At 44.5% G+C, this 15,469-nt stretch overlaps 1 protein-coding gene across 2 annotated transcripts in view; it reads right to left on the bottom strand.

The window, feature by feature from the left end:
- Positions 1-3,937: 3,937 nt before the first annotated feature.
- The window catches only part of TSPAN5 (tetraspanin 5), a 181,598-nt gene continuing 170,066 nt past the window's right edge, over positions 3,938-15,469 (bottom strand). For both annotated transcript variants that reach the window (XM_006049509.4, XM_044946189.2), the window contains exons 4-8: positions 11,857-12,027; positions 9,456-9,581; positions 6,912-6,959; positions 6,700-6,816; positions 3,938-4,217 (exon numbers count right to left, since the gene is read on the bottom strand). In XM_006049509.4, coding sequence (XP_006049571.1) covers positions 4,152-4,217; positions 6,700-6,816; positions 6,912-6,959; positions 9,456-9,581; positions 11,857-12,027 — 528 coding nt within the window. In that variant the 3' untranslated portion in view covers positions 3,938-4,151. The remainder of the gene's footprint in view (positions 4,218-6,699; positions 6,817-6,911; positions 6,960-9,455; positions 9,582-11,856; positions 12,028-15,469) is intronic.

Here is a 15,469-nt window from a genome sequence, read left to right as displayed (position 1 = left end):
TTAACTGTATAAGCTGTATCCCTTAACTAAGTCTTGAAAACTATAATGTTATAAACTCTTTTGTTGCAAACTCTTCCAAAAAGAAAGGCTCAAGTCTACAGATGGCTTTGGTCCCTAAGCAGTCTGGCTTCCCTTCTCTGAGCCCTACCCCTAACCAGATACACCTGCCTCGTCTGTTGTCACGCCTAGACTTTAGCATGTCACTACAATAAGGCCAAGATAGAGTATTTCCAAACACTGCATTTTCCTTCTCATTCAAAGCTTAGGCTTCCTCCTCCTGAGAAGGCATCACAAAGAAACAGCCCCCTGGCCTCCCTGGAGAGAGCTGGCCACCAACCCTGTTGGCCAGTGTTTATGGAGAGGTTCCCAGTCCTTCCTTGGAGGTCTCCACAGGATCTCCCTAGAGGAGGAGGGCTTCGTGGAATAAATGACAAAAGAGCTGGGGAGGTCCCTGGGCCCAGGGTTCTCATTGTTCAGCCCACCAGCTTCCCAGGGCTACGGTCCAAGCCCGCCGGAAACAGGAAACTGTAGAATTAGTGCATCCCTGCCTGCTCTCCCCCTACCCCAACCCCCGCCAACCAACACGCACAGGGCCCGGAGGAGGGAGCCGGCTGCATAAGAAGAAAAAGCCAAGCAACACTTTTCAGCATCCCCTTGAGAAAAGGGTGGCAGGGACCTGGAGCAGGAAGAAAGCTGAAAGAGAAGGAGAGGTTTATTCTTGGTGAGGGAAAAAAAAAAAAGGAGAAAGAACAAGGAAAGGCACTTTTTTTTCAAGTGCTTCATGACATGAAAGTCTACTTTTGAATTCCTGCATTCATTAAAAAAAAACTGTATATCTGTAAATCACAGAAGGGAATGCTATTTGTGGGCAACTGGTTAAACAAGAGAGATAAAGACAAATCCAATAATCATCCTCCAACATCTATCTACCAAACTTGGAAGAAACTTCCTGTAAGTTCTAAGCTTTGTAGACAAAGCATCTTTTTTTACTTCTGAGCTGTGACATTTCTCCTTTGTTGGCCCACAGTTTGTTCTGAACAAAGAGGTCCAATTACCTCACATGTACACATAATCTCTACAGCACAGCTAAGAAAACTCAACAAATGTGAATTGGTTATCTCCACTTACCCCTGATAAATTTCCTTATAGCCATAACAAAATAACATTGTCTCAAATATCCAGACAAGTGAGCTACACTGTTTCTCAAACAAGTAGGGGAACACAGTGTCAAGGTCTGAGAATACTGTATGAACCTTCAATTTTTATTGTCTTTGAAAAAAGTCTTTAGTAGTTTGCAAGACAGAAGCCTTCTGCAGAGATAGTTCACAATGAAAGGACATTTATCAATACACTGGTATTTTAATCTTAAAAACTCAGGTGGGTTTTTAAGAATCCTGCTCTAAGGGACTGCTAGAAATTGTTTTCCCATAAAAAGCTTGTGAATGTTATTAAGTTTTACCTAGGTCTATGGGTTCTAAATCTTATTGTGTGTTAAAATTTCATGGGAGTTTCTTAAAAAAAAATATAAGCTCCGACTTCCACTCCAGGATTGCTAGGGGCAAAGCCTGATCTGTATTCTGCATGGTCCCCAGGTGATGGTGATCACAGACAGTGATTTCGGAGACAGATTTCCTACATCCTCAGTTCTGCCCCATCTCTCATTAGTCTGCGTCCAGCAGCACAAAGGACCTTTCCTTCCCCAGACACAAAATGTTCCCTCTCTCTCTTTTCTCTCTGAGAGAACCTGGTCAGAGGGGTGCCTTGACAAGTGTCTTTCCCAGACACGGAGCAACAGTTCACCTGGAAACTTGTCAAAAATGCACATTCTCAAGCTCCACCCAAAACCCACTAAACGAGAAATTCTGGGGATGTGGCAAACCCACTAATCTGTGTGCTAACAAGCTTTCCAGGAGATTCCAATGCATGCTAACGTCTGATCACCACCGGATTAGAGAATTTCACAACAAGAGAGAATGAAGACAGACAGAACTCGATGTAAGGTAGAACCAAGTTTATTAATGACAGCCTTTATTACAACCACTCTCAAGTGTAAAAAAAAAAAAAAAAAAGGGTGATTAATTAAAATTTAGAACTCGGACTTGCTGTTTGGCCTTTTACTGGATGTGCCAAAGGGTGGGAAGCTTGCCTGATTCTGAATCAGCTGGTCAGATGGAATTCACTGGAGAATGAATGAGGTAACAAACAAGAGTGCCAACCAGAGGGCTCAAGTCTTCTCCAGGTTGGAATGACAATCAATATGGAATGACAACGTGGTGGGGACAGAAATGAAATAAAATCATCTCACAGCCAGAATACGGAATGAACATCTCTTAACTACACTGAGACACAAAAACACACATGCAGAGTCATACACACCTTAACTCTGGCGACTAGATTTTCAAAGAATTTTTGTCCTTTCTCTGAGCAGACGGACACGTTCATCAGCCACAGCAATGCAACGTGGGGCCACAATGGAAAAGCTTGCTAAGTTTCCACAAGCTATGCTAGCTGGCTGCCCGGTTCTGTGTGGGCCAACGTGTCATCACTGTGAAACATGCCTGCGGTTTTCCCACAGACTAAGATCTGCTCCCCGGGGTAGGTGACATCCTGGTAGACACCAGTTAGGATTAAACTCTGGGGGCAAAACTCGTGTCCCCCATCCCCCGCCACCTGGAGTGGGGACAAGGCAAGAGGCAGTTTCTACAAGTGTTTCCCGCCTTATCACAGAACTCTCGGCCAATCAGCACTCCCCCTTGATTGGCCAATCAGCACTCCTCCTTGAGACATTTGCGCTTTGTTACCATCCTGTTGGTGAGTCGGCACTGAGGACAGAAGCAGCTCTGGTCTTGCACTCTGGTTTCGTTTTTGTTGTTGTTTCATCAAAACAAACGAAAACCAGAAGGAAAAAACCATCAGAAGCTTTTGACTCTGTCAACACCATTTCAGAACTGGGTTTAATTCCATTCCGAGAGAAAGGGGAAGCCTGCAGAAGAGGCCATGACGATCGATCGACACGGTTCAGAGACTGAGTCCACAGATGCCCCTGTGACGCCCAGCTGGTCCCTTCCCAGACCGGGGGGATGGGGGGGAGGGGTGCGGGGGGACACACACCACTTAAGGCTGCGGACCCACGAAATAAATGCTGACAGAAGAACGTTTATAAAGGCTTGTAGGAAAGACGGCATGAAAAGGAGCTGGTGGATTCAGATTCACAGGTCATGCAGAGCGATTATATAAAAAATTAATATTCGAGCTGAGTAAAAAAAAAATCTAAAATTTAAGAGAAACTGTATCATAGCTTTTGCTTCTGGAAGACAAAAAAAAGGGGGAGGGGGGGTGGCCCACAACAAAACAAAACCCTAGAGTATTCCAGAGTTTCCAAAAAACCCAAAAACTAATTTGGTGGGCTACAGTATTCACTACCTCCTCGTTAACCTCATTTTCTCCTTGGATTTCATTGATAAATAAAGCTCAGGCCTACTTACAGAAAAGATCTGTCCTGCTAGAATTCAGCATCGTGAAACGTTCCAAAGCCCCTGCTCAGCACGCACGGAATACACAACTTCTAAGAGGACACACTCCAGGAGAGACCAGATGAGGCCACCCAAGCTCCTTGTCGAATGCGGTCACAAAATGGGAACCCAAAGGCAAGCTGTTCTCTTCCTGGGACGATGGTTGTTAACAGTTCCTTGAAACGTAGGGATGCTAAAAACACACCCCTCCCAGGTAAGGGGCTGAGTTTCAGAAACGACACACTTCCTCAGGCCGTAGCACAGAAGACAGCTTTCCCATCACTGAAGCAGGGACAAGACTCTTCCACAAACTTAGAACATCTGGCTCCCCCACCCTCCCTTCTTTTTTTTTTTTTTTTTTTTCATTTGGTAAGTATCCAACCTTCCAGAAATTCATGGCTACAGTTAGAGATTCATGGCGCAAAGACTTTCATACTGGTTATTTTTTAATTCTGTCAGTGAGCAGCATTTCCCAGTTTTACCTCCCCCACCAAAACTAAGTTCTTGGCAGCTCCATCAGTTGGGATTGCGGGATGCCTCTGAGATCAGAGTCCGTGCAGCATGGGTATCAGGTGGGTGCACTGGAGGGTCAGGAAGGCTGGGTCTATCCAGTGTCTGGAAGTGGCTGTGGCAGGTGCTCTACCAGCTAGCCCTGACAGCCTCGATATCACTCACCAGGTTCTGGGCCAGGCAGATCCCGAAGATCTGAGAAAGGGAGGAAAGGCGTCAAGTAGAGGAAGGTTTAGGCTTTTTCTTTTGGCTACTGAATCTCACCTTTTAAAAAATCTTTGATTTTCAAAATTGAGATAGAATTTACATCCCACAGAATTCATCCTTTTAAAGTGTATAATGTAGTGATTCTCAGCACATTCATAAGAATGTGCGACCATCACCACACTATCTGAATCCAGAACATTTTCATTACCCCCAGAGAAATTCTGTACCCCGGGACAGTCACCCCACCATCCCCCTCATCCTGGCAGTCCTAGAAATCACTAAGCTATTTTCTGTCTCTGTGGATTTGCTTATTTTGGACATATAAATAGAATCATATAATATATGGCCTTTGTGTTGGTCTGCTCTCATGGAGTGAGATGTCTTCAAAGTTCATCCATGTTGCAACAGTAGTTTGATTCTTTTGATGGCTGAATAATATTCCATTATATGGATAAACTTTGTTTTGTTTATGAATGATGGACATGTGGATGGTTTCCACTTTGGGGCTATTGCAAATAATGCTGCTATGAACATCGATGTACAAGTTTTTGGGTAAACATGCTTTCAGTACTTTGGGGCACATACCTAGGAGCAGAATTGCTGAGTCATACGGTTACTCTAATTTTCTCATGAACTAGCAAATTGTTTTCCAAAGAGACTGTGTCCATTTCATTCCCTTTAGTGATGTTTGAGGGTTGCAATTTCTCTACATCCTAACCAGTTCTTATTAATGTCTGTCTGTAGAAGGCAATGGCACCCAACTCCAGTACTCTTGCCTGGAGAGTCCCATGGATGGAGGAGCCTGGTGGGCTGCAGTCCACGGGGTCGCGAAGAGTCGGACATGACTGAGCGGCTTCCCTTTCACTTTTCACTTTCATGCATTGGAGAAGGAAATGGCAACCCACTCCAGTGTTCTTGCCTGGAGAATCCCAGGGATAGTGGAGCCTGGTAGGCTGCTGCCTATGGGGTCACACAGAGTCGGACACGACTAAAGCGACTTAGCAGCAGCAGTATGTGTGAAGTGGTATCTCATTGTGGTTCTGAATTTCTCTAATAATTAATGATGTCATTACAAAGAGCTAATGTGTATCTTCTTCAGACTAATGTCTATTCAAACCCTTTGCTCACCTTTAAATTGGGTTTGTCTTTTTTTTTTTTTATAGTTGAGTTGCTCTTTATATATTCTATACACAGGACCCTGATCAGATGTACTGATATGCAAATTTTTTCTCCCATTTTGTGGGCTTTCTTTTCACTTTCTTGTGTCATTTTCAGCACAAAAGTTTTTAATTTTGATGAAGTCCAATTTATCCACTCTTTTTGGTTGCTTGTGCTTTTAGCATCATATCTAAGAAAACACTTGTCTAATTCAAGATCACGAAGATTTACACCTATACTTTCATCTAAAACTTTTATAGCTTTACCTTTTACATTTAGGTATTTGATCAGTTCTGAATTAATTTTTATATGTGATTAGGGATCCAAATGCAGTCTTTTGTATAAATAGTTAGCCCAGCACCATTTGCTGAAAAGAGCATTCTTTCCCCATTGAATGGTCTTGGTTCCCTGGTCAAAAAAAGTCAGCTGACCGTAGACTAAAGGTTTTTTTTGAACTTTCAGTTCCATTCCACTAAACTATATGTCCAACCATATGCCAGTATACACTATCTTGATTACTGTAGCTCTGTCATAAGTTTTGAATTGGGAAGTATGAATTCTCCAACCTTGTGCTTTTTAAAGTGTGTTTTGTTATTCTGGGTCCCTTGAATTTCCATATGAATTGTAGGATCAGCTTGTCCCTTTCTGCAAATAAGTCAGTTGTCATTTTGGCAGGCTGCACTGAATCTTATAGATCAATTTGGAGAGTATTGCCACCTTAACAGTATTAAATCTTCCAATCTGTGACAATGGATGACTCTCCATTTATTCAGGTCTTCTTTTATTTCTTTCGATCATTGTACCTTATTTGTGGCCCTCTCTGTTGAAAGTATCACATCTCCACAAAAAGAAAAGCCCAGTTCTTGGGGCTTCCCAGAAGGAAAAGTGGGTGCTCCCTTCCCTTCCCAGCACTTTGGAAAGATGATCCAGAGAGAGAAAGGAGCACAGAGTGTCTGAGAAACTCCAAAAAGCCTTAGCCTGGCCACTGGGCAAGGCTCTCCATCTGACCATTCCTGTCTGATCAGCTGTCACAATGCCACATCACTAACCCCATGGAAACGCTGGAAAGCCAGTAGGCAACTAGTGACCCCAGCAATTTTTCCATCTTGAAAAGGAAAAAAGGTTCCCTAAAGTCTTCCAGGATAGTAGTATCTAAAATCAGAGCCTTAACAAAATACAAACCAAATAGAGTTGAGGTCTGTTCCCCAGCCCTCCAAGGTGTCTTAATAACTGTGACATGCAGGAACTAAGCAAAGCGTCTGTCCTGGTGAGGGCTCTCCCAGGGCACCATCTCCCATGACAGCCATCTTACCTGTAGCAAGGCAATGCCTATGAAAATACCAGCCACAATGGTTAAGTTGTCCTGCAACCACTTCTCAAACTGGGGCACACAGCCTTTCGTGTAGATTACAATCTGCTGATCGACTTCCTTCACAGGGAAAAGGAGAGCACAGCGTCACCACGCAAATTCAAAAGCTCCTCCAACACCCTTTGTGCTAAGCGACAAGATGGGATTCCACTTACTGGTTTTTGCCTGGCATCATAGCCACACTGAGTGTTGATGACATCTTCCTGGTGGAGAAAAGAAACAGAAAACTGAAACTCACTGTTGTCAGACAGAAAGTCCATCCACGGTCAGCAGAAGATCCCTGCTAAATGTTGGTCATAAAATGTTTATTTGGGCACACAGATGTCCCAGGCACTGTGTTAAACACTTTCACACAAAATTCCATAGAATTATTATAACAATCCTCAGGAGGTATTAAATATTCCTTCCTTTCCAAATGAGGAAAACTGAGACTCAGGAAATATCAGAGAGACTAGCAATTCCATTATGTGGGAGTCTCTGAATTCAAAGTTGATAACCTCAAGAAGCTAATGGGTTTAGGGAACTGGAGACAGACAAAAACCACAGTTAAAAGTTTCTTCTAATGACTTTCATAATGATTATCTCCATTTATGCTCTTCAGTGGGGAATTCTATCTTTGAATCTATATACTAGTATACTGGGCTTCTCTGGTGGCTCAGACAGTAAAGAATCTACCTGCAATGCAGGAGACCGAGGGTTGATCCATGGGTCAGGAAGATTCCCTGGAGAAGGGAATGTCAACTCACTCCATTTTTCCAGGCTATTCTTGCCTGGAAAATTCCATGGACAGCTTAGTGGGCTACAGTCCATGGGGTCACAAGTGTCGGACATGACCAAGTGTCTAAGATACAATACACACACTTGTGTATTGTTTAAATGGTTTTTCTACAAGAACAAGTAATTTTGATAATTAAAACCAACACGTGTGTGGATAGGCGCCCCGACATCTCACAGGCCTGAGAAGAGACGTGGGTTCTGCTGTTTCAGGTTTGTTTATGTTTCTCGCCTGCAGGGCATGCGGTGGATTTTACTAGCTTAGCATTTATGGAATGAGACATCTCGTCCCAAAGGATCTGCAATTGAAAGGCGAGGGGGGGCATCTTCTGAGAATCTTCAGAATCCTGCTGGAATATTCACTCAGGGCAGAGGCAGGAGACAGACAGAGCACAGCTGTTGTCTGCTGCCTGGGCGGGCAGGCACCCTGGGCTCTGTGCTGGGCGCTCTCTTGCCTCCCAGCCCACCCAGGGGATAGGAGAAGTGAGCTGGTGAGGAAGGCTGGCTTTCCAGGGGAAGGTCCAGAGCACAGTCCTCACCGATTCTCAGTCTCCTTCAGACAAAGAGAACAGCCCAGGCTGAGCCTGGGGAAGTTCTCCTTTGCTACCTGAGACCATTGTCCCCTTCTCTCTCTTTTTTCATTTTTTAAATTGAAGGATAGTTTATTTACAATATTATATTAGCTTCAGGGGCATAGCATAATGATTCAGTGTTTTTACAGATGAACAACGGCCCCTTTTAAAGAGCCATGCACCATCCACCTTGCAGGGGAGAACCAGCCACTGAACTAACTCATCAGCACCCATGTGGCCCTGTCCCTTGTAGGGAAGGGCGGGTCTGGGGGAAGACACGGGTGGCTGACCAGTCAGAGAGAGGCTGAGGAGCAAGGAAAGGCCAAGGGCACCTTCTCTCTCACATTTACTGTTCTAACCCTCAATTCTGGCTTTTATATACAGATGGGGAGCTGTACTTTAAGCCATACTGTGTATCAGACTTCCCTGATGGCTCAGACAAAAGAATCTGCCTGCAATGAGGGAGGTCTGGGCTCGATCCCTGGGTCAGGAAGATCTCCTGGAGAAGGGAATGGCAACCCACTCCAGTATTCTTGCCTGGAGAAGTCCATGGACCGAGGAGCCTGGCGGGCTACAGTCCATGGGGTCGCAGAGTCTGACTAGTCTGAGACACATTCACTATACCAGACAAATAATTTGACTCAAAATACAATCAAACCCACAGTAAAGAGTGTGGCTTGTGGACAGGTTTTATAATTTTTCCTAAAATACAAGCTGCAGTGACTGTCACCATTCTGGCCACGAGTGTGGGCAGCCACAGTCTTCCCGCAGTGGTCTCGTCCTAGCTTGTCTCAGACTCTTCTCCTGTTCCTAGGACTGCTTCAGAGCTGAGTCGGCAAGAAAAGGGTTACTAACCCCAAGCAACGCAGTGCTTCCATACAGGCCCATCCTTCTCACGAGGAAGGAATACAGGCGATATGGGCAGCTGCCCGAGTTTAGGCTCAGCCCCATCACTCGCCAGCAGTGCGAGCCTGGGAAAGCTACTTAAACTCCATGGGCCTTGATTTCACCTGAAAAGGGAAGACAATGGTAGTATCTGCCAGCGGGAAGGTCCCAAAGTGAAATGAGCCAATATGCACACAGGCTTAGAACAGGAACCAGCATGAACCGCTAAATTAATGTTGGGCATGAATCGAACACGACTGAGCAACTAACATATATATATATATACACACATATATATATGATTACTCCTATTGAGATGATCTGAGCTCTAAACCCCCACCCCCTGCAAGAGGAGCTACAATTAGGAATAGGTGGGTAAGAAGAGATTTCCAGAAAAAAAAGAACCTGCTCATCCCACACACACTGTCAGCGTGATGCATGGCCAGCGGGTTTCTGGCAGTCACTTACCGCGGGGTCTTTAGTACAGCAGGAGAAGGGCACGCCGCATCGCTCTCGACTTGCATTGGAATCTGTGCAATTGAAGTAAATATTTAGGTTCCAATCATCAGCTCCAAAAGCCCCACAGCACTGCCACTAGAGCAAACAGGAGAGAATTAGAACATCTCAACTTGGAGGCGACCAGGTGCCCAGGCTCCACCTGCCAGAATGACCCACACCCAGCTTCTGCCAGCTCTAACCTCCTCTCTGGCCCAGAATTTTACTTTTAAACCAAGATGAACCTAAAGGGCCACTGTAAAAGCTTCTGAGTTAAGGCTGAAGGTGTGTCGTAAGCCTGTGCTGGTGATGGACAAAAAAGCCACAAGACCCGTGGTGGGAGGTGGAGGACGGGCAGGGGAGGATTGTACCAGCAGGGCCCAGTCAGAGCAAAGTCTGTTTGGTTCAAGTACATGAAGGAACACTCTAGAAGGACAGCAAGACAGCAAGCAGCAGCAGTGTCTGAAGGAGGCAACTGGGGTCGTGGTAGGAGATCCATGGGTTTACTTCTTTTTTAAATTTCCATCTCTACACAGTTTTTATCTATTTTACTGAGATAGAATTGACATACAATAAAATGCACATATTTAAGGTGTATAACCTGGTACGTTTTCACATACTTATACATCATAAAAGCATCATCGCAAGATAGTGAACATATCTGTTACCACCCCCCAAGTTTGAAAGGCATACTTTTTATTCTGCATCTGTTTCTATTCTCAATTTTTAAAAACAAGAGCATGGATTTAGATTTTCAACCTAAAAACTGCAATCAGTTAAAATATAATAAAACAAGCTGTTAAATTCAGTGAGTCTTAAGGCTAGATTCCAGGTGGCTTCATCATAAGACCCTTTGACACTCCCCCATGCTGGCCCAGTCCGACTTCTCTGAGTTAACTAAACATCAAGCCTTGACCATCGTAAGGGTTACAAGATCAATAGCTACTTCAAAGTATTAAAATCCAAGAGAGAAAAGTGAAATCACATGAAATAACAGAATTCCAATATAAAGCAGACAGCATCTCAAGAGAACGTGCATCCGCATGTTCTTCCAGCTTATCGGATCTTCCAAAGGCTTGGCTTGTACATCTCCAGTTGGCCTACAAGCTCCATCAGATCTGTCATGCAAACTAGTCAGCAATAATACTTAGCAAGGTGTTAGCTTGCATCCATTATGACCCAACAAAACAGTCAAATCTGCTGAGGAAATGAATCAGGGCTTAATGTCACACCTGAGGGACAGCAGGCTCCAGGACAGTCGTTGCATCTTAGAACAAAACCAGCACAATTCAGCTCACTTCTGAGTGCCTATCAGGGCAGGGGGCCTCCCCTATGGCAAGCGCTGACTCAGCCCTCTCCTGCTCACTCTGGAAAACCAGCCAACCAAGAGACAGCCACTGGTCCACTGAGTTTCTGTCTGGCCTCCAGTTCTGCCACATACATGACACATACATGAATGTCATGGACTCAGCTGTTCAGTTCTGCTCCCCCTATCTATCTTCTCCGTGCATGCAGATAAAGGCTGTCAGTTTGTAGGACGTTAACACCTGAAGCCTAATATACACCCATGTACCTCTTATTAGTGTCAGAATGTCCCCATGAGTTAAATAGCAGCTACTATTATTTCCATTTTACTCTTAGGGAAACAGCTCAAGGTCCTTTTAGCCCAAGGGTGCTTAGCTGATGAGATTTTGGCACTTGCTGTGTGTCTTCTGGTCCCCTGTTGATACCATGTTGCATTTTGAGTGGAACAGGGCATCTGCTGCCTCATTTGCATCGCAGAGGCCACTGTCTCACAGACATGTTGAGAAACTGGAATGGGAGGTAGCTCTACTCTATAGATTATTTACTTGTGAGAAGTCACTGAGGCTCAGAAGTTTCTCAGTTTTCAGTTTCAGGTATTCGGATAGGCATAATTTTAGGAACTTGGTGGATAAATATTCTATTGCTAAGTACATTATTATGAGCTATGAAGCATGGAGAATGACCAGGAAGGGGACCAAGAACAGAAAAAAATCCACATTTAACCTCCCCCACCCCCCCAGCACAAAAAAAGAGGGTAAACCTATAGCAAAACAAGAGACTTCAAATGTTGACAGGAGTGAGCACCCTTGATGATAACCTCTTTGCCTAAGAGTTTTCTTCTTGGTTCTTAGTAGAAACTGAGATAAGTGAAAAATCAGACATTTCCCATTAGAATACAAATCATGTAAGTTATACAGCAAGTTAGAAAACAAGCAAACAAATGAAAAAAACATGCAGAAGAGTCAGAGGTAGGTTGCAACTGGCAGACGCAGAAGCCAGGAGGAACATTCATTGGATTCATCCTTCCAAGAAGGCTTTCAACCTGAAAATAAGCCAAATTTAAACTTACATATTCCTGGGTGAAGTCTATGAGGTTCTGCAAATCTATGTCATCCCTGTATGCTCTGATGTTGTTGTTTATAAAGAAATACAGCTGGTCTTTGATCCAGTCTTTGAAAACAAATGCCAGAACCCCAGCAGTGAGCTCCAGGAAGAAAATAATTCCCAGGAACACAGAAAACTAAAACAAAAGACACACAGAAAACAGTTATAAGTGCTATTTTTGGTCATATATACTTAAACGGTTTCTTCTAAAAAGGTTTGTAATTATATTGGGTTATTACCCATGCCCAAAGCAGATAACCTTCAATTTCTTAAGATTCATTAATAGAGTATTACACTCCAAAAAAGAATTTTTAAAAATCATTTCATAATCACATTGTAGGGGCTCTGGTGTTCCATTTTGGTAATTAACCAACAAAGCCCATAAGCAAACACGGATAATAGGAACTTCTCATTAGACCCACATTAACGCCTAATGAGTTTCTCCTGATTAATGCACTTGTCAGACGCTTGAACAATGACCTGCCCCTACCTCTGGTAAGCTTTTGTATGTTGAAAGATAAATTATCCCAATTTTTTAAGACTGTCTGTCATTTGCTACTGTGGCCTTGATTCTGGATGCAATCTATTCCTTTTCTGGATTGAGGACACCATTTTTTAATTCCCCTTTGCACCTGCCACACAGGGTAAGAGAGCAGATGTGTTCATCTTAGATGAAGAGGTCAAAGAGGAAGTTGGTGGGGAGCATGGGGTGGGGAGGAGGTAAGCTGTGACATGAACAAAATTTCCCATCATGAAAATAAAATGAAACCACTGGTTTGAGCACTTTCTTGGGAATGCGAGCCGTGCCAGCCTTCCCTGGTGAACCACCAGGCTCGTGATATTTTAAACAACATCAACACGCAGCCAGAGGAAGACTTCCGGCTGACGTAGACAATGAGAATTTAAGAGGAAGGCGGGAGACCACAGGATACACGGTCATTGCCCATAAATCTGGAGAAATTTCCCTTTCATCTAAAACACCCAGAAGTGCCTCATCTTAGTCATATCTACATCCCGCTCACGCCCATGCTTCTTTCCGCCTCCTCCCACCCCCACATTCTCACCCTCTGCGAACTATTTCATTCAAACGGATTATGAGAAATGAAGCTGTAAAGGACCAGAGGGTAAACTTCTGGTGACAAGGAAAGAGAGGGTGACGCTGGGGCCACCCGTCCTGCTGGGCTCCTGCCACTGAGAGGCTGAGGGGCAAAGGCACGAAAGCTGCTGCTGGGTCTACATTCAGCGAGCAGACAGCAAGGCGCTCAGGAGAGGAAAACATGTTGGCGAGGGGTGCAAAGGAAGTGTCGTAATTTGCTTACAAAAATTTTAAAAAAAAAATGCTTTTTTTAATTCAACAAACATGTACTGAATGGCCCAGGAGAGCACAGGCCCTGGCCTGGGTGGGCCTCGCAGAGTCAAGGGCAGGTAGGAGCACAGCCCTGCCCCTACAGAGCCCACAGTCTTCTGTGACTGGGGTTGGGGGTCGCAGAGGACCGTGGGGCCAGGTCTTTTCCACATTAGACAGTGTTTATCCAAAATGCTGGGAGGAGGGGCACGAGGGAGGGGAGGGAGGGGAGGGAGGGTTGGAAGGAAGAAGGGCCTGCCAAAGTCCAGGACCCCATGGTTTAGGCCACAATTCTAGACCTTCTAGCTCAGCCCCTCAGGTTCCACAGAGCTCCTGGCTATCGGTCCTTGGTGAGTTCACCACAAAAGGAATCTAAACAGCTCGTAACAGTCATCAGTACTACCAAGAATTTCAAAGTAAGCGTTCCTCAATCTAGAAAAAAGAGAGGGAAAAAATCCTACCACTTTTTCACACACTGCCTACCCCACCACATAAAACGACTCCCTCCTTCATCAGGGAGCATTCTACACATGTCAGTATAACAGATAACACACTTTAGGAGTGAGAAAAACCATAGCCGGTTCACAGGTGTGTACACGCAAACCAGAGGCCATGCAAAGGTACTAATTAGATGTCTGTCTTTGCCTCCATCATAGAGGCAAGTTCACATTCCAGTCACTCTGATATGTTTTCTCATAATGAATCATAACGTACATAATCAGAAATGGAGTCCAAATAAAATTCTTCTCAAGTATTTGGCAGAAATCTGCCTCCCTCGGATGCCGTAAGCTAATTTCCCCCATTTCCTATGGGGCAGAGACTGACGCACAGGCTTCATCTCAGGGCCTCGGTCAACCAGGAAGCTCATTCCCAGCTCCTGGATTTCCCTCAGCAGCTCTCTTAGCCTTCTGGCATCCGACCTTTGAGGCTGTTTGGAGCCGTGTTGACATTTACTTCCTACTTCTGTCACAGCTCCTGCTCAAAGCATATTCTAGGCCAGTTTTGATTGTACTAAGTGGAGAGAGAGGGCATTTAAAATATTCTCCAAGTCTCAAAAAAAAAAGAAAAAAAAAAACAAGAAACAAAACAGTTCTCTTCATTTTCAATGTGGGACTTCGTAAATTAAGATGCTAATCTAGAGAAATGTATGTATTTCTGTCTGTTCAGTTAACTCTGGTATCTTCAACTACAAAAATCATCAGATCTACTAAAGATACTACCCTTATAAACCAAACCACATGCCAGTAAATCACATTAAAGGGGAAAAGGAGACTAACACTGATAAAATAGTGGCCAGTAGTATGATCTGAGACCACTGAAGCTATAGAGAAGCTAAGTGAGGTGAGCTCAAACATTTAGAAATATCTCATGTCAAGAAGACTGCTGGGTTGGTAGGTCACAATCAGGGACAAAGCTCTCCTTAGGACTCCACAGGTCAAGACTAGGTGAGGAATAAAGTGTGTGTGTGTGTGTGTGTGTGTGTGTGTGTGTAAAACTATTTACAACATGTGGTTGTGCTGTGATTAGTTGCTCAGTTCATGTCCAACTCTCTGTGACCCCATGGATTGTAGCCCGCCAGGTCCTTCTGTCTACAGGGATTCTCCAGGCAAGAATACTAGAGTGGGTTGCCATTTCCTTCTCCAGGGGATCTTCCCAACCCAGGGTTTGAACCCAGCTCTCTCGCATTCCTGGAAGAGTCTTTACTTGCAACACAGACCTACATATAAAGAACAGGGAACCAAGCACTCATTAAATTGTACACAGGACCAAGCAATCCTTGGTTTTCCCTGTTAGCATGAGTTATATGAAATTTCAAGTTAAACAGCCTCCAGAACCTTGTCTGAGGCAGAGGCGCTCAAATTCAAAAAGAGTTAGCCTGGGGTGGTGTTGGAGAAGACTCTTGAGAGTCCCTTGGACTGCAAGGAGATCCAACCAGTGCATTCTGAAGGAGATCAGCCCTGGGATTTCTTTGGAAGGAATGATGCTAAAGCTGAAACTCCAGTACTTTGGCCACCTCATGCGAAGAGTTGACTCATTGGAAAAGACTCTGATGCTGGGAGGGATTGGGGGCAGGAGGAGAAGGGGACGACAGAGGATGAGATGGCTGGATGGCATCACTGACTCGATGGATGCGAGTCTGAGTGAATTCTGGGAGTTAGTGATGGACAGGGAGGCCTGGCGTGCTGCAATTCATGGGGTCGCAAAGAGTCAGACAGGACTGAGCGACTGAACT

This window comes from Bubalus bubalis, chromosome 7, assembly GCF_019923935.1.
Source record: "Bubalus bubalis isolate 160015118507 breed Murrah chromosome 7, NDDB_SH_1, whole genome shotgun sequence".
Classification (NCBI taxonomy): Eukaryota; Metazoa; Chordata; class Mammalia; order Artiodactyla; family Bovidae; genus Bubalus; species Bubalus bubalis.
Note: the sequence above shows the minus strand (reverse complement) of the source record. Positions and strands in the feature narration are given on the sequence as shown.